The following is a 20259-nucleotide window of genomic DNA, read 5'->3' on the forward strand; positions in this document are numbered from 1 at the left end:
AAATTACTAAATATTAATACTAATATTACTTACTCAATATTACTAAATATTACATGATTATATTTCAATTTCAAAGAAGTTATGCACACAAAAAAGTTTTGAAAGCTACTTTATTAGAAATAAAATTGTAAGTTTCAGTTAATTTCTAGTTCTTAAAATTTATTGTTTGCCTCAAAGGTTATTGTTTGGGTTAAATAACTGAATACTTTAGATACTGAAAAGGTTATTGTTTGGGTTAAATAACTGAATACTTTAGATATAACTTAAAGGTTATTGTTTGGGTTAAATAACTGAATACTTTAGATATAACTTAAAGGTTATTGTTTGGGTTAAATAACTGAATACTTTAGATATAACTTTTGAAGAAGAATTTTCTTTTTGCTATTCTTTTTAAAAAAAACAAAATCCAATTAGTAGTTAATGGTCTTCTTCTGTGGTACATTAGATATATTACCACCATTAGATATATGTCGCCACATATATATCTGTGGTACATTAGATATATTAACACCTATATATTATTTGCAGTGGTGGTGTAGAATAAAAAAGCTTCCTGAGCAACATATACATAATTTGATCCTTAAAATGTTCTTGGCATACTTAACTTGTTTCTACACACAACTTTGTTCACCAAGGTCCATATTTCAAAACTATATCAAATGATCATTTAAAAAAAGTAGCATCTTAAACTTAGCCTTAGGAAGGTTGATAAAGTTATTTTTTAAAAACTACAAGAGATAATGATGCAGTGGTAAAGCACTTCATTTTTAAGCAAGAAGTTCCATATCTCTTACTTACAAAGTAAAGTTACTTTTCCACAAGCAGCCATTTTTGTCAAGAGTTTCAGAGTCATAGGATTAAGAGATAGTTGTCTCAAATAAAAATTGTTTTTATAGAAACTTTGAAAAACAAAGAAGATCACAAGAGTCCATGGGGAATGTGAGGTTATTCAAAAATAATGTAAATGATAAAAAAAAATCTATTACTAAGAACAATTAAAGTGTAAATATTTTATCAAAATAAGTCATATTTTGTTGTGGCAGCAAATCAAAGAAAAAGTATTCATCAGAAAAGAAAAAAAATTATAAGAATATTAGTCAATTACCTTAGGTATTAAAATATCTAGTGTTAAGTCAAGGAATGGTTATGTTACCTTTGGAATACTTTATTGCAGATAGCCTTCTATGGAAATAGTAAAAAACTAATAAAAATACTAATATTGTTTATTCTCAAAATGATTTGCCAACTGTAGGACTATTGTGAATGCTGCAGATGACAAGCATACATAGAAAACAGTGGTATATGTTAGTGGCATTATTGTTTTAATAACCTTTCATGAAAAGCGTGATCTTTTTTATAAAATAGTATTAAAACATTAATAATGCCACTAACATATAACACCACTAATCTAGAGTCACATTTTAAGTAAAGCCATTCTACTACCTACAGGAAAACATGAAGGACAGGATAATGACAAGATCACAGGAAAAAGTTCCAAAGTATGGATTTGAAAAAAAAACTAACCTAATCGAATAAGGGTTTTTTAAGCATGAAGGAATAATTACAGTAAAAAGATGCAACATTTTTAAAACAGGTCATAAAAGATAGTGTTTTAATTAAGTAGAGAAAAAGATAATGGCCTGCTTAAGTAGCAATCATGACGGCATTTGTATAAAAGGTAATGGTAGCAATTATCTGCATTTGTAGAAAAGAGGCACAATCTTGAAAGCTAGAGTAAGACCAACTACATTTACAATTCTATTTTAAAATTTGTCTAAAAGAGAAAGAGTATCATTAGAAAACCAGATTAAAAATGGCAAGCACAATAAAGAAAAACAACATTAGCAAATGCTACTAAAATATCAAATAAAGGATACACCATCCTTTAAAACTCCATATATTTATCCTTTAAAACAATATCCATCCTTTAAAACAATATATTTTTCTGTTATATATCTGTTTTGGAAAAGCTTTAAAGCTTTTCCAAAACAGATCCAAGAAAAATATATAAATATATATTGACCATTTCCTATTATAGAAATTTATCTTGAAATTTTCATAAAATGTGAAAAATAAAATTTGATTATTTATAAAATGTTTATAATGCTTTCATTAAATTCTCCTCCATGCATTAGTGGCCTGTATATATTAGGTTTGTTTGACCAGTTAAAAACTTTTAAAGAGCAAGAATTGCTTACCTGCTTGATGTAGTTAAGGTGGTTTACAAACTATTTAAATTCTTTTATTTGAAATTAACATGACTTTATCAGCGTATTATGTCCAAACACGAGCTTTAGATATTATAACTTTTTTTGCTTTAGGTTTTTTTAATATTTAAAGAAACTTTTCTTTTTTATATATAATTTTCAAAACCTTTTTACTACCCCTAATAGTGAATCTAAAAAACACTATTTTGGAGTCTTTAGATCACTTTCGCTCAACGATGTTAACATGAATTTAGTTGAAATCTTTTGAAAAAGTGCATTAACAAACTATAGATCCTAGTTCTAATTATTCCTGACATATTTTAACTATATATAGTTGTCAAAATACAATATTTCTATCAATTTTCACAAAAAATACTAGAATTCCGACCAAGAAAGGGCATATAATTAAGAAAAATTGCCAATCAACGATCAGAACAGATCATATTATTAAACTATGATAATTATTTCACCTGAAAAACATAATTATTTAAAATCTTATTTAAATTTGGACAAACAATTGGATTTTAAGAAGATTTTTATTTTAAAAAAAGAATCTTCGGTCGGGTTTTTTTGCTACAAACATATATTTTATGATACTGTAAAATTTATCATTTTTTTTTTTTTTTTTGTCTTTTCATAATTCACAGGCTTGATAATTTAACGGAAATGTCATAGTCAACAAAATATCATACAGTTGCTATAATATTATAAAATTGCCTTAACTACACCAATTAAGGATAGTTATTAAATGATCAAACAATCTGTTGGTAAGTTGAACCAGTTTTACTGCAAAAACTTAATTCAGCATTTCACAATCATTTTGAGTCGCTTAAATAAATTAATTTCTCTGTAGTTTAAAAAACAGAAATATAAAACAAACCTGTTAAAACATCTCCAATTACAACAAATTGGCCATATTCAGAACCGCCTTCAATGCATAAATTAAAACTTCCATTACTTGACCGTTGCACAACAGCTTTATTAACCGATGAGCTCCAATGTCTAACTGAATTGTTCATTTAATCTTATTTTTTAAATAGATAAAAAATATTATCATAATTATGAAAATAATTTCTTTATTAACATAATAACAATTACCTTATTACACACACACACATGCACATGCACCCCCTCCCCCACTCACACACACTCTTATGCCTCCTCACACACATGCACATACGCAGATACACTGTAAAGTACCATTTGCAGATACACTGTTAAGTACCATGTACATAAACACATGCACATATGCAAGGTACCTATGAGGAACTATAATTTCTTTACATAAAATCCCATGTATATATATGTATATATAAAATTCCATGATGCAGCTTAAAGTGAGTGAAAATCAAGAGAAAAATATGCTAAATGTAGAAATGCAGCTTTTCAAAGCATTCTTAGACATATGTAATCTTCATCAAGAGCATTTTCTTTAAGCACAGAACCATGAAACATATTTAAGATCAAAAAACTTAAAAAGATGCAAAGTAGTGTGACTAGACAAATATTAGGTATTGAACAAAAGTTAAAATTCTAAAATACGCAGTAAACTAGACAAACGAAAGGAAATAATTCTACTAAGTAGTAATAAACAGTTAGAATAATCTTAGATTGAAATATAAGCATAAGAAAAAATATAGTTGTACAGTCGTATCAAAATTAATTATTGCAAGTTTCAAAGTCAATTAGTTACTGTTTCCTTTCCGTTAAATATCATTTCATATTATTTTTTTATCTGTTTTTTACGATTGTTATTTCAAACACAACATGCTCTACAAACACAATCACGATTTCTACGATTGTTATTTCAAACACAACATGCTCTACAAACACAATCAGTTCACAACATGCTCTACAAAGACAATCAGTGTCATTGAATTATATAACTTGTTCATAAACTTTTCGTACATAATACTATTATTCATTAGGTATATAACTGTTGCGTATATAATTTTAGTTTATTAACTCTTCTATATATATTTATAAATATATCATATAAAAACTGCTTTTTTCGTTATTTTTTAATTCGCTGCTATATATGCATACACACACGTACTAGCATATAAACTTTTTTTTGCATTTTAACCGCAACTACAAATAATTTATTACCTCCCTCCGAGAATAAAATCATCAAACATATTCATAAAATATTTTTTAGTTTAGTCAATAAGCCATATGCAATATTAGGGCTTTCATATGAATGAAAATGTAAATGTATGATTTTAATGATTTTAACTTTCAATGGTATGCTATTTCCTTAATTCGTCATCACAAAATCAAGAAAACTTATTTTAAACATTCTCAAACAGCTCGTTATTTTCCGATATAATATTCAAAAATACAACTTTAAACAAAAGTTGGGAGAATTTGGTAGTAGTTATTTAACGCTTTTAAGTTTTCTTAAACCATTAAAAGTTAAAAATTAATTTGAAAATCAGTTTAAACTATGAAATTTAAAAAATATATTTTTAAAAGTTTTCATCAAATGTTAAGTTTATTTAGTTTTAAAAATAAATTTGCATTTAAAAGAGTTCTTTAATTCTTACAAACTATTTTATAAAAAGGATTAAAAACTGAATTCCAACCTCCTGCAATTTTTGTATCTGACTCATTGTTATATATGCATAAAGAAATGTAGTTTATCCATAATAGCAAATAAAAGCTCAAATACATAAACTAAAATACTCTCATATTGAATATTTTATTAAAAATAGCACTTGTATTAGAACTTTGAGTTAACTTGTTGATGATTCTTTTAGTTTTTTTGCGAATGGAAAAAAAAAGTTTAAAATCGTAGGCAAGCAACAGTTAGTTCTTTATACTTCGGTTATTTTTTTAGTTTTAGTCAAATTTTTAAATTAATAATTAAAATTATTAATTAAATATGTAAATGTAATTTTTAAAACATATCCTTTATCAAATAAATATGATGAATTTATTTTTGCATTTATAAAATAATTGAATCAAAATTAGTTTGAGGTAATCGCATAAATTTAATAAGTGTGTGATTTTTATTAGCTTTATTTCTTAGAGCTTTAGTTCCCGTCATGCATTTTTTTAAATAGAAAAGGAAATGCACAGAAATACTCTAAAATTGCAATATCACCAAAAAGAAATTTTTTTTAGTTTTATCGAGTCTTCAATTAAAAGTGAAAATTTGCAATAATTTATACAGTAACCCACTTTTTTAATAACAATCCTAAATATGTTAATTATTCCTGTGACGCAAGCTACAAAAAAAAAAGCATTTTCTTAAAATGGATAATGAGTAATGTTTGTTATTCCCGTTGCATTCGGTGCGGTTTAAGTAGCGAATGCGTGTTAATTGTGCACAGCGAAATGAAAAGAATTTATTTTTATTTACAAGTTTTATATTTTATATTTTTAAAAGTATTGTATCCTTTATAGAGATTTTATTATTCTAAATTAGTACTTATTAATTACTTAGTACTTTAATTCTTAGTATTTTATTATTAAGTATATTAATAAAATAAAGTATTTAATTTAGAATCCTAAAGATAAAAATAAAAAAAGCTCGGAAGACTTTAAAACGACGCACTCGGTAAATAACGAGCGCACCCGAAACTCGGTAAATAACGAGCGTTTCTATTTTAATTTTCATTAGGCCAGGTGAAAAAACAAAGCAATTGCTCGCAAGCAATCATTAATATTTTGCGCGAAAGCTTATACTCTGGGCTCTTAGTGAAAACTTTCGCGCAAAAAAGAGCAATTGCACAAAAAATTTATTTAGGTAAAATCGAGCAAATATTGCAAAAACGCAGAGTAAAAGAAGTTGCTCGTTTTTATTCACCCGGCCTATGGGTTAATTTAGACTAATTTAGACCACCACGTTTTCAAGGTTCACTTCCTCAAAACAACTGTAAGCAAAAGGGCTTAAAATAAAAAATAACCGAGTTTCAAGTGTGTCGATTTAAAGTCCGCCGAAAGCTCACTACTGATTCCTATTCTATGGACCCTAGGTAAGTCGTTAAAAAATTTAAAGGTTCTATTATTAGTGGATGTGATGTGGATGTGGATATAATGTGGATGTGATTCGGATATGATGTGGATGTGATGTGGATGCTGTCTGGATGTGATAGTTAAAGTAACTCATCTTGACATTCTATCACAGAATCAATTGTCATTGCCAATTGTTAAGCTTGTATAACAATTTACAATCCGTCGCTTGTATTAGCATTTATAAATCTGAAATTACAAATAAATGATATAAAAGATAATGCTTTTTTGTCAATCGCAGATTTTGTTTCTTTATTTCTCTACAGTTTCCAAACTCATTTTTGGCCATACTTACAAGAAAATTTTTAACTTTTGTTAAAGTCGAAATGTTTTCTAAGACTTTTATTCGAAATAAATCTACCAAAAAAGAAAGTAACTTTTTGCAACATTATTAACAACAGATATATTTTTAATTTATAGATTAAGTTCGTGCAGCTGAGGGTAATTAATAGCATCTATAGTTTATATCTACCATTTGAAATTTTTTGAAGCAGAACTATAAGGCTATTTTATAACCTTATTTTAGAAATATTGTAGCAATTGCATTTTTTGAAAACTTCTTTTAATCCTTTTAAATTTTAGATTTCTTTGCCAGTCCAATATACATATTTTTTTTCTTTATTAACTATCTTACAGATATCAGGCCACTTCATCTTTGGCTTGACATGAAGACCCCTTCTTGGATAATTAGTTTTTTCTCCAGTGAGAGGAGCCATTTACTTAGGTGAATCTACTTCATATGTATGTCTCCTTCATATTCACAACATTGGAGCTTTCAGAATATTTGTAAGAGTTTGGACTGCTTAACCGACTCCACCTAAATTGCTTGCATAAACCTCTTTCATGTTGATTATATTTAAAGTTTTTAAATGCAGTGTGTTTTGCGACAGTGGTTAGGATTATTTCCACACCTTAAGATATAAAAGCCTCACCTAAAATTGCTAAAGGAAGTCTTTTGTTGAAGTACATTCAATGATTTTTGTACATTTAATGCTAGGTGCATCGCATTTCCAAACTTGTACCTATCATAATAGTTATTGCCTAATTATTTATCTCTATGTAATTATGATTTCAACAAAACAATTTTTTAGTTTTAAAGAGTACAACTTATTATTGAAATAAATTTATACTTGCGTTTCTGATTTTTACCGTGGAAATCCACTACCTCTTTGAGTTCTAAGTCTTTGTTTGACATTCCTTCAACTCTTTTGTTGACCAATGATTTTAAAACATCATTATTATCCCCTAATCCCTATTGTCTTTCCGATACTTTATCTTTCAATTTATCTAGCTTCCTCTTTCTCATGTAAGTATCCACGGGGTCAACGACACATGGGATGCCAGTGGGGCAATAGCCCTCTACTTATTTTTTAAAGGACCTTTTTTTTTCTTTTTCTTTTTTCTCTTCATTCTTGGATATATAAGACTTTTTTGACAACTGTGCATCTCCACATCGAAATCCATGTCGTTGGCCCTGATCCAATACTCTTTTAATGAAGTCTACATCAACATACATCCTTGTTTCAATCTATCCTTTTCTTCTCTAACTTCTGATTTTCATAGAACCTACATAAATTAAGTTTTTGTCCTCTATGAAGCGACCAAACTCTGAAGAGTTTAATATAAAACCCTGTAAATATTTCAAAAGTAAATTTAATTGAGCTATATTTTAAATCAGGAAAAAATTATATGCTTAAAATATTATTTGATGCGCTTACTCGACATTTTACAACATTATAAGTTCTTATACAATTAAAAAAATATCTTTTTTGAAGTTGTTAGTAGAGATGTCAAAATGTTTCTTTTTCAGGGTTCTGAGCGAAAATCTCAAAACCATAACTATAGTTGAAAGACTGCTACTAACAGGACTGTTGTCCCAGTTTAAAGAAAAGAGTTTTACCAGTTTCTTTTATTTTAAATGAAGTTTGATGAGTTTGGTCTTGGTGTTGTACCCATCAACCACAAACTTTTTATCCAGTATTAACTCATTCTTATCCTTGGATTTTTTTTCAACTAACATCCAACATTGGTAGAACTGAGTCTGTATTTATCAACAAAATTTAAAACTTACATCTATTACTACTAGTTGTTATGAAACCCTAAAACCAAACTAGGAGTCATTTACAGCCTATAAATTTGGAATCAGTAGATAAACTCTTTTAAACTATTAAAACAGAACTTGAGTTAAGAACTACTAATGTTTAGTTTCTATTTGTTTGCTTGTTTTGTTTCTTTTTTAGTAAACCATACAAATTTCTAAAAAAGTGGTAAAAAAGACAACTAGTAGCAGGCCCATAGCAAACGGGGAGCAGCAGGGAAATTGCCCCTCCCCCTCCCCTCATATTAATTTTTAAATAAATAATTTTGAAGTTAGTTTTTTAAGTTAGAAGAAAGCAAAACGATTACAAATTAAAATATAAAAGAAAAAAAAGGATAGAAAAGACCTAACTTATTATCCGTATTTCCGGCGTAAGTTTCTTTGACAAAAATTTTTGACCTACTTCTATTTGACCTACCCAGTAGCATTGCCCCACGCCACAGTTGCGGATTAAGACTTTTTGGGATTTTTTTTTTTTTTTGAGGAAAAATGACTTTAAAAAAAAAAAAAGATCCTAAAAACTATTTCAGAGTCCAGCACTGCCCCTCCCCCCCTCCTTTCTCCCCCAATATACCTTTTGTTTCTACGGGGCTGAGTAACAATGACATAAGCAAGATTTTTTGACACTTTAAATGCTTTTCCAACCACAGTCAAGCTAAAATGAAAGATTTTAAAATTTTATATGCTCTTAACTTTCGAACACTAAAACGTTATTAAATAAAATTTAAGACCTGTTGATAAATTTAAATTTAGTGTAATAGCACATTAATGTTGGCCCAACGTCGGATCAACGTCAAAAAGTATGTTAGCCGATGGTCGGCAACTGGCGTCGCCACAACGTGGATTTGAAAGTTGGCTGCGATATCGCAACCAATCGTTGGGCTAACGTTGGCCCAACGTTGACATCCGACGTTGGGTGAGCGTCGCATTCTAACGTTGGTCCAACGTAAAAATATCGTACACCCAGATCAAGGGTGCCACAAGTCAAAAAGTGTCAAACTGAGAAAATCAGTGTTGAAGTTTTTAATATTTTTTCCAACTAAGAGAATACCACAAGTCTAAAACATTCCTTTTAGACTTGTGGTATTTTGTCACCATGTACAACACATAACAGACTATCAAATGATATTCATAACTCAATGTCCATAGTTTTTGACTTGTGGCATTTTTGATCTGGGTGTACGATATTATATATAGGAATCTTTACAATTTTGATTCATTTGGCAAGTACGTGCATACTATTTCTTATGTAATGTTCATTAAAACTATTAAATTGGTTTTTTTTCTCCAAATAAGTTTGAACAATATTTTTTCCCGATAAACGAAAATTGATTTCTATACTGATAAATAAAGCAACTTGATTTCTTAATAACACAGAAAACCAAATTTGTTGCAATAATCATTATAATAACGTTAAAATTTTAGTACAAATTATACCCATCTGAAAACATAATAATGTTTTTTTCGACTGCTTAGCTTCCTTACGAATCTTTACGAATCTTTACGAGTCTTTATTTTGCTTGAGAAAAACTTTGACGTTCGAACGCTACTTGTTATACGATTTGATAGAAATCTTTCGTTTGATGGGCTTTTATGCCATAACTACTGTTAAAAGTATGTATGTATGTATGTATGTATGTATGTATGTATGTATGTATGTATGTATGTATGTATGTATGTATGTATGTATGTATGTATGTATGTATGTATATATATATATACATATACATATACATATATATGTACAATAACTGTAAAAAATAATAAAATCAAAATGATGTAATTATGTTAATTATTATAAATTATATTAATGATGACCTGCATAAACATGAAGACAAAGAATCACTACATTTTATTCAAATCATATCTAAACAGAAAATTATTGAATGATATTATTGAATGATTATTATTGAATTATTGACCACTGCAAATATAAGAGTTAACTTGCATCAAAATTTTATACAAATATTAGTAGAAATCAAAACTCTTTCTGAATCTGTTGTGAAATAATGTTCATTAAGATCATTGTCAGATTAACTATTATTACCTCATGCAGGAAAACTTTCTCTTGAATGTTCATTATCACTTTCGTATACATTGTCGTCATAACAAACACTTCAATAAACATTAGAAACATTACGGATTACAAATTAATTTTCTCATCACAATTTTCAATATAAATTTCTTTTATATTTCTATCAGCTTTCTAACTCTTCTTTTATTTGTTATATATGAAGCAGCTATCTAAACTATTAGTGAAATAAAAGTTAGTATCAGTTGCAAAATAACCCATCAAAATAGTTTTAGCAGATTTCCAGTGGACCTACATAGGTATTTTTTAGCGGTTCATTGGAGTTTTGCTCATGGGTTACTTAATAGACCATTAGTGGCATCCGCATGAAATGATAACTTTCCGATATGTTATTAGTTATTAGTTGTTAGTCATCTAATGATAGTCATCAGCCTGACACTTTTGTTGGTCCATTAAGTAACTGTTAAGCAAAACTACCAGGGTTGCCAGGTTTTTTTTCGGACACAAACCAAAAACAAAACAAAAATAAACCAGAAATAAACCAGACCAAAAAAAAAAGAAAAAAATCATAATTTGTTGTTTTAAAGCCTTGTTTATAATTTATATTTTGAAAAAAATGCTTTTTTATCTAAAAATTCATCCTTAAATATTAAAATTTAATTTGTAAGAGAGTGAGGGAGCAGGAGAAGAATGAGTTAGTGAATGTTTAATGGAGTGCCAGTCCAGCCTTCAAAGCGGCGTAGGAAAAGTACTTCCCAAACACCTATACTAAATCCGACACTATCAACCTATAAAATATATATTTTTTTCGCTTGCATATGGATATAGACTTCTTTTCCAACCTTTGCCATATTTGTCTCAATTATTTCAAAGTCCTGATAACAAATCTTTCACCTTATTAAATATGATTTGATCCAAATGACTGCATCCAAGACTTGGTTTAATATTTTCTTAGTCTGATTTTTATGCAGATGACCTGTGAGAAGACTCAACAAAATAGTTAGAAACAGAACACATAGACAGCCAAGGCAGTAGGCATCTATGTTGCAGAGGTCTAGGTCTCCGGAAACTTCTAAATGGTCTCACGAAGCAGTTTAGAATTCAGGTGTTATTAGAAATTCATTTTTCTTATAAATTTTTTAGACTCGCTCTAATGATGCAATAAATTAATTTATGATTAATGACAATTTCTATAATGATTTTCAATTTCTTCGCTTTTTGCATCCATAAGATTTAACAGTAGATTTGAAATGACCTTTTCAAATTGGGAAACAACATTCATTACAGGCAGATTTTTCTCAAAAAATGTCATTTTAAATGTATAAATTTTCTAATATTTTTGACAATTAAGGGATAAAAACAACATTTTAATGACATTACAAGTAAAAGTTTTTAACTTTTTAAGGTTTTAATGTAAGCATTTCTTTCATTTATTTTAAACTTGATTGTTCTTCTATAAAATGAAAAAATGGAAATCTTTCATATATATATATATACTTCCTGATGAACCTACTTATTATATATATATTCTTCCTGATGAACCTGATGGTGAAACACAGTGTTAAAGTCATCAAAAATTAGATAAGTGATTTTACTAACTTGTTATTGCTCTGTTATTTTAGAACATTGAGCACTCTATTTGTAGAACACACTAACATAGTTTATAATTTATATATATACATATATATATATATATATATATATATATATATATATATATATATATATATATATATATATATATATATATATATATATTTAAACAACTTTAAAAAGTATTCTACACAATAGAGTGCTCAATGTTCTTAACAGAACAGAGCAATTATATTAGTAGTAGAAAATCACTTAACAAAAATTTTTTCCATTTAACACTGTGTTTCATCAACAAAGATTCATCAGAAATGGATGATCAAATTAATAAAACTTCAATTTATACCAAAATTAAATTACAGGAAGTTGCAAATGTCTTAACTACTGTAAATTTTCACACATTTGTGGAATTTGCTGACACTATTATAAAAAGAATTCTTTAGAAATGATTACTTATGCTATTTTTTTAAAATGTTTTTTTAAAAAGGGTAGTTAATGTTAATATTATTTGAACTCATTTATTTTTATAGTTTTTTAGGAGAAACTTATTTTCGTGCCTACATTTAGAAATTAATTCCGATCTTTTGTTTAATAAGCATTCTTGATTTGCATGTGTAATTATTTCAAATTTTTCTTGTAGGCATAGTATGCATTTTTTGGAAATATTGTTATATGCAGGCGCTGTTTTAAGGATAGACCAATTCAGTATAAAATCATCAATATTTTTTTCTTTTAATTCCCATATATATTTTGACAGCATGGTGTCTTTTGAATACTTTTTATTCTTGAAAGATTGCTTATGATTGGCAAAACGTTTTTTCCATTCACCCTCTGTTATGCCAATATATTGTTTATCAGGTACATTCTTAGAGGAAACAACACATTTATATACCACATTTTTTGATAAACAACTTCCACTCATTGGACAATTGATTTTTTGTTTACAATTACAATTTTCTGTAGTTTTTTCATTTAGGATTTCTTTTTTGTTTAACAAAGCCTTATTGTGACCTTTTATAATTCTTTCCATATTTTTTGTGCAACTGTAGCTAACTTTAATTGTATTTCGATTAAAAATTTTATGTAGTTTATTAGATCGCGGGAAAATTAAATTGGACAAAATTAATAATATTCTTAGAAATAAATTAAATTTGCAACAGTGGAAAAATACCACTGATGTTATAAATTGGTTCTCCATAATCGAAAATAAAAATGACTGCACATTTATTCAATTTGACATTAATGATTTTTACCCCTCAATAACCGCAGATATTTTAGATAAGACTATTGAATTTGCAAAAAGCCACACAGCTATTCCTGATGACACAATCCGTATAATAAAACATTGTAGAAAAACCTTACTTTATTTTAATAAGGAAACTTGGAAAAAAAGAAACATACATGACTGCTTTGATGTAACAATGGGCAGTTATGACGGAGCTGAAATTTGTGAATTTGTTGGACTATATATTTTAGATTTGTTAAGTAAAATAATCAATATAAAAGATTTAGGCCTTTATCGCGACGATGGTTTAATAGTACTGCGTAGAAAATCTGGTCCACAGCTCGACAAAATTAGAAAAGATATTATAAAAACTTTTAAAAATATTGGCTTTCAAATCGAAATAAACATAAATTTAAAAATTGTGAATTTTCTTGATGTCACATTTAACCTCTCTGAAAATTCATATAAGCCTTTCAAAAAACCAAACGATGAACTATTATATATTAACATTAACTCTAACCATCCACCCCAAGTTCTAAAACAAATCCCGATTTCAATTAATAACAGACTAAACCAAAATTCCTCGAATGAAAATGTATTCAATTCCTCTAAACGAATATTTGAAGATGCCCTAAAAAAAAGTGGTTTTGAAAATTTTGAACTAAAATTTGACCCTGAAAAAAAGAATACAAAAAAACGAAATAGAACTAGAAATGTAATTTGGTTCAACCCCCCATATAGCAAAAATGTTTCTACTAACATAGGAAAAGTGTTTTTAAAATTGGTTGATAAGCATTTCCCGCGATCTAATAAACTACATAAAATTTTTAATCGAAATACAATTAAAGTTAGCTACAGTTGCACAAAAAATATGGAAAGAATTATAAAAGGTCACAATAAGGCTTTGTTAAACAAAAAAGAAATCCTAAATGAAAAAACTACAGAAAATTGTAATTGTAAACAAAAAATCAATTGTCCAATGAGTGGAAGTTGTTTATCAAAAAATGTGGTATATAAATGTGTTGTTTCCTCTAAGAATGTACCTGATAAACAATATATTGGCATAACAGAGGGTGAATGGAAAAAACGTTTTGCCAATCATAAGCAATCTTTCAAGAATAAAAAGTATTCAAAAGACACCATGCTGTCAAAATATATATGGGAATTAAAAGAAAAAAATATTGATGATTTTATACTGAATTGGTCTATCCTTAAAACAGCGCCTGCATATAACAATATTTCCAAAAAATGCATACTATGCCTACAAGAAAAATTTGAAATAATTACACATGCAAATCAAGAATGCTTATTAAACAAAAGATCGGAATTAATTTCTAAATGTAGGCACGAAAATAAGTTTCTCCTAAAAAACTATAAAAATAAATGAGTTCAAATAATATTAACATTAACTACCCTTTTTAAAAAAACATTTTAAAAAAATAGCATAAGTAATCATTTCTAAAGAATTCTTTTTATAATAGTGTCAGCAAATTCCACAAATGTGTGAAAATTTACAGGAGTTAAGACATTTGCAACTTCCTGTAATTTAATTTTGGTATAAATTGAAGTTTTATTAATTTGATCATCCATTTCTGATGAATCTTTGTTGATAAAACACAGTGTTAAATGGAAAAAATTTTTGTTAAGTGATTTTCTACTACTAATATATATATATAGATATAGATGTATAGATATATATAGATAGATAGATAGACATATACACACATATTGGTAAAAACACTTAACTAATTTTTTCTTCAACAACTTGTTTCACCATCAGCATTTTTATAAGGAAGCTTCCTGATGAACCTACTGATAGTAAAACAAGTAGTCAAAGACAAAATTAGCTAATTGGTTTCACTAATTTTTATATACATATATATATATATATATATATATATATATATATATATATATATATATATATATATATATATATATATATATATATATACAGTGCCGGTTTTAGCACTACCAGCGCCCTGGGCGAGATTTCTACGGCGCCCCTAGCTCAATTTAACCCCATTCAAAATAAGGCAAAGGGTAAAATAACCAATTAGTTTCGCCCCTTTATATTCGGCGCCCTGGGCCATCGCCCAACCAGGCCCTACCCTAACGCCACCACTGTATATATATATATATATATATATATATATATATATATATATATATATATATATATATATATATATATATATATATATGTATATATATATATATATATATATATATATATATATATATATATATATATATATATATATATATATATATATATATATATGTATATATATTTATATAAACATAAAAAAGGATCATTCCATAACAAATCACCTAATGGTCCACAGGGTACCACCTCAAACTTGCTTCAAATTTTGAACACTTAAAAAATTTATGAAAAAAATACAAACGTCAGAATTTCAACTTGATTAACCAAACTGTTCAAAAGTTATGATTGATTTAATATTGACAAAAATCCGAAAAATTTAAATACCTGGAGCCTGCAGTAGATATTTTTGATTTTTGACAGATCATAACTTTGTAAATAAAAAAAGGTCATCATCTGAAATTTAGTATATTATTAGTTTTTAATCCAAATTATTCAACTTTACAGGTGATTTTGATTGATTTACATACATACATTGGTCTGTGTCGAAAGTGTTGGGCAATTTTTTAAACTATGTGCTAACGTCAAACCACTCTCGAGGAAGATGATAATAATAATGATAACTGATGTATTTTTATATAAAACTATTATGAATTATTTGTATTACTAAATAACATGTTATTTAATAATTTATTTATATATAATTACTTTTGGGTTATTCCATATGAAATCACCTAGTTTTTCAAAAGTGCCTCAGGGTACCACCTCAAATTTACTTCAAATTTTGACAACCCACAGCTTTTGTAAAAAAAACACAATCCTGAAAACCTCAGCTTGATTGGCCAAACAGTTCAAAAAATATAATTGAATCAATATAGACCAAAATCTGCAAAATTTGAGTATCTGGAGCTTACAGTAGATTTTTTTGATTTTTGACAGAACATAACTTTGTAAATAAAAAAAGGTGATCACCTAAAAATTTTTATGGTAATAGCTTTTTACCCAAATTATCTATATTTGCAGGTGTTTTTGACTGATTTTAAACAAATTTCAAGTTCTTGTACCTCAAAGTTGCTAAATAACACATTACTAAAAAAATTTTGGAAACTTTAATGTGCTACAGTTCAATACCAACAGACAAGCTGTGGCAATTTTTTTTACTTTTGTATACTTAGAGTAGCCACTTGCGGAAAAAAATTAAAATTATGTGATAAAAGTTATTTTAACACTTGTAGCAGCCTGTTAAAACATCACTTTTTAAAAAAAATGCAATAAATAACGTTCATTTTATAGACATAAAAAGTAGCGTAGACAGTTAAAATAAATTATGAAACTTTTTACTGGCAAGGTTCTATATATAAACAATCACCAAAAAAAATTTAAAGACATACTCTATCTTATGAAATAATTTTAGCATTTTAAGTGCAATGCTTTTTTAGTTTAAAAGACTTAATAGCGCAAGTTATATTGTGTTTCATAAAAATATAAATGCTGAAAGAAAAAGTGTATATACACATGAAACACAAGTACACTAATTTCTTTATCTCTGATTCACGTAACTCATAATACTGTCATAATCATTATTAGCAAGTTTGCAGTCACAAGCACTTCTACCATTAATGGATGGAGCACTTATTTGACATATTACTTTGTCGAATGGAACCCAACACTGACTTGATTGTGCATCATTAGTCCATTTTAAATTCAATTTGTTTCTATGCATAAATTGTACATTGATATCTTGGTTTTCATTACAAATCTCAAGCACAAGCCCTATGTGTCATTCATCACTGTAAAAATATGCATTGTATTTACCAGGTTGAAAGTTTGAAGGATCTTTCTTTGCCAAGTTAATATTATTTAGCAAATGGGTATCATAGACAGTATTGCTTGAGATTCTCTGAAAAAATAATTTCTCTCCACCTGGTACAAAACTATGATAGTTTCTTGTGCCTGGGACTGTGCTCATCTCTTCATACCGTTTCTTTAGGTTAAAATAAGTTTCATCGTTATTGATATTATCACTTGAAAAGTAAAATATGTTGACACCTTTAAGGCTTTTTTCAGCCCATGTAAACAGTTCATTTGGACTGGAACAGATTCAATGAACTGAACAGTTCATTGAATCTGGTTTGCATTTGCTGCTCGTAGACTCGCTTTTGCTGCTTTTCTTTTTATAGTTCCTCCTATTCCATCACATAGACATTTTTGTCATGGGATGTAGCAAAGAAGTGATGCTCAGCATTTATATTGTGATCTTCAAGATGGTACGTTTTGATTTGTACAAATGGAGTATTTTACTTTATTGATGGTGGGTAGTTTGATTTTGATCATTGGGAGTAACTTTGTGAGAAAACAATGAACTGTTGTTTGGTCATAGCGAAGACTGTCAGAAATTGTACAATGGCATTCACATTTGAGTTGATTTTTTTCATCTTTGTAATAAACAGCAAATGGATGCGAGGTAGCTTGATCCGCTTGCCAGTCAAATCTTTGTACAGCATCTTGCACAAGAAAACTATAGGTCTCTGCAAAATCCATAAGAATAAGACAAGGGTGTTGATCTAATGTTGTTTTTGCTTCTGATAAGTAGGAGGATTGTGCTTCTTTGATGAAATGGTGGTGACAAAGGTCATACAAAGTTTCACTTAGAGTTTCAATAAACTCAATAATGCTTGTTTGGACTGTGACAAGTGCAGTTTGGTCAGTTTACACCCATTGTTTGTATGTGATCCGATTGTCAAAATTAAAATGATTATTTTTAAACACATTTTGCAAGTAAGTCTTCAAATTTACTTTACCAGTGCAGTTGGAGCAAAGATGAAACATGCAGCCTTGACTATTCATATTACAAACACACAATTTTATCAAACCTTTGTAATATATTAAATGGCCCTTAGCTAAAGCAGCGCACATCAACTTAGCATTTTGATGATAAGAACATACGCAAACTGAGTGACTTCCACTACTGTCAACTGTGATGCACCACTTCGGCCTTAGTTACCAGAACATGCTGAATCTAACTTTGTGTGTAGGGTATAACTTTTTAAACTCAATTTAAAGTTCATTCAATCGAACTCTATTAAACGTTATATATTAAACGTTTTTGTTTATTTATATTACATTATTTTGTTTATTTACTTATGTTTACTTTGTTTATTTACTTATCTAATTATATGTACAGAAACAAAGTCTTTTTTTCCGGGACATTGTCTCGTGAACTTTTCAGATTCATAAATTTCAATAACTTTTTGTTTAAGAATATTTTCCAAAGGCTGTCCTATTTAGCCTCAGGTTTAGCAAGTATTCCTTTTTCATTTTTCAACTTTTGAGCTTTTTTAACAAGATGTTATGAAACTGATAATATTTTGCAAGTTTTTTCAATAGACCAACTATCAGGAGTTAGTGTTAGTAGTTGAACTTTTTCTTCCTTCAAACTTATTTTCATTTTATTTTTTATTGCACCTAACAGTTTGTCTCTCATTAAAGTTTATACATTTTTGCTCTTTTTCCTATTTTATATTTTTTGAGTCTATATCCAATCCTGTCTCTACTAGGTTTATCATACTTCTTGCAATTTTTTTAGCTTTTTGCTTTTTATATCCTAATTTGCCTACTTACATTTTTGAGTAGAGATATTTCCAATAAAGACACACTCGTATTAAGAACTGTCTTATGAAAGTCTGAACAACTTAAATCTTCCTCTTCAAGCAGCTTCGCCTTGACTAACTTCTGTAATTTTTTCAAGTTTGAATTCATTCCATGGCGTACTTTATAACAGGCCTATTCATCGTGCGGATGACGTCATAAACTGGAGGCGAACATTTTTTAAACCATATTTTCTGTTAAGCGTCGAAGCTCTCCCTATTTATTTAGTTAAAAATTTAAATTTGTAATAAATATGGGTTGTAAATGCTGTGTCACTAATTGTAATGGAAATTATGATCAAAGTTCCAAAGAAAAAACTTTTCGTCTTCCTCGAATACCAGAAGAAAGAAAAAGGTGGTTGGCAGTTATACCAAGAGAAAATATACCAGATAAAAAAGACATCGTAGTTTGTGAAAGGCACTGGCCTGTTGGATACGTTTTAACAAAAGACTATGGAAAAGAAAGACCTCATGATCCTCCATCTGTATTTACGTGTGTAAAACCAAGTGTAATATCTTCACCATCTGGTTGTCCTAGAACTACTTCAAGATCACATGCTGAATCTAGAAATGTTCAACCTGACGAATTATCAGCTTTCAATTTAAAAGACGTTATAAAATCATTTAATGATCTGAAAACGAACATTGAAAGTTACAACTTTAATGGAGTTGATCTATTATTTAACACTAAAACAGACAATCAAGTATTTATTCAATCATTAGAATTCTTTCATAACACCGGTGTGCCATTATTTGTTCTGAAAATAAATAATAATTTTCATTACGAAGTGTGTTCACTGTGGAGTCAAATGTGTAATAAAAATACTATCGCAGAACAGAATTACCATATTAAATAGATGGTCACATATTGGAGAAGCAGTTCGATTTTTAAATGCTTATGAGATAAACAGTAAAAATACTATTGCAGAATATATTATTGAACAGCAACTATTTTCGATGGGTTATAAACTTGTCACAAATAAAAAAATATTCTGTTGAAACAATAATAAGAGCATTTGAATATTTTTCAATGTCACGTACTACATATAATTGTCTCAGAGAAGATTTTCAACTTCCTAGCATTACAACATAAACAAGACTAACATCGAAAGTAAAATCTGTTCATGAAGATATATTTCTATAAAAAGTGTTTTCAAACTTATCTGACGTTAGACATAAAAATTGTATTCTTCTATTAGATGAAGTTTATGTTAAAAATATGTTGCAGTACCATGGGGGAGCAGTGTTTGGAAAAGCAGTTAACAATCCAAATGTTCTTGCTAATACTGTTTTAAGTTTTATGGTGGTTACTTTGTTTGGTGGACCCAAATTTCTA

General features: G+C 28.2%; 1 protein-coding gene across 2 annotated transcripts in view; it reads right to left on the minus strand.

Annotated features, from left to right (window-relative positions):
* Window positions 1-3268, minus strand: part of LOC100202589 (membrane-associated guanylate kinase, WW and PDZ domain-containing protein 1) — a 31287-nt gene extending 28019 nt beyond the window's left edge. The window contains exon 1 of one of the 2 annotated variants that reach the window (XM_065800775.1): window positions 3088-3268. In XM_065800775.1, the coding sequence (XP_065656847.1) occupies window positions 3088-3226 (139 nt within the window). In that variant the 5' untranslated portion in view covers window positions 3227-3268. The remainder of the gene's footprint in view (window positions 1-3087) is intronic. The other variant, XM_065800774.1, reaches the window with a different exon arrangement.
* Window positions 3269-20259: the final 16991 nt, after the last annotated feature.

The sequence above is a fragment of the Hydra vulgaris genome, chromosome 07, assembly GCF_038396675.1.
Source record: "Hydra vulgaris chromosome 07, alternate assembly HydraT2T_AEP".
In the NCBI taxonomy this organism is placed as follows: domain Eukaryota; kingdom Metazoa; phylum Cnidaria; class Hydrozoa; order Anthoathecata; family Hydridae; genus Hydra; species Hydra vulgaris.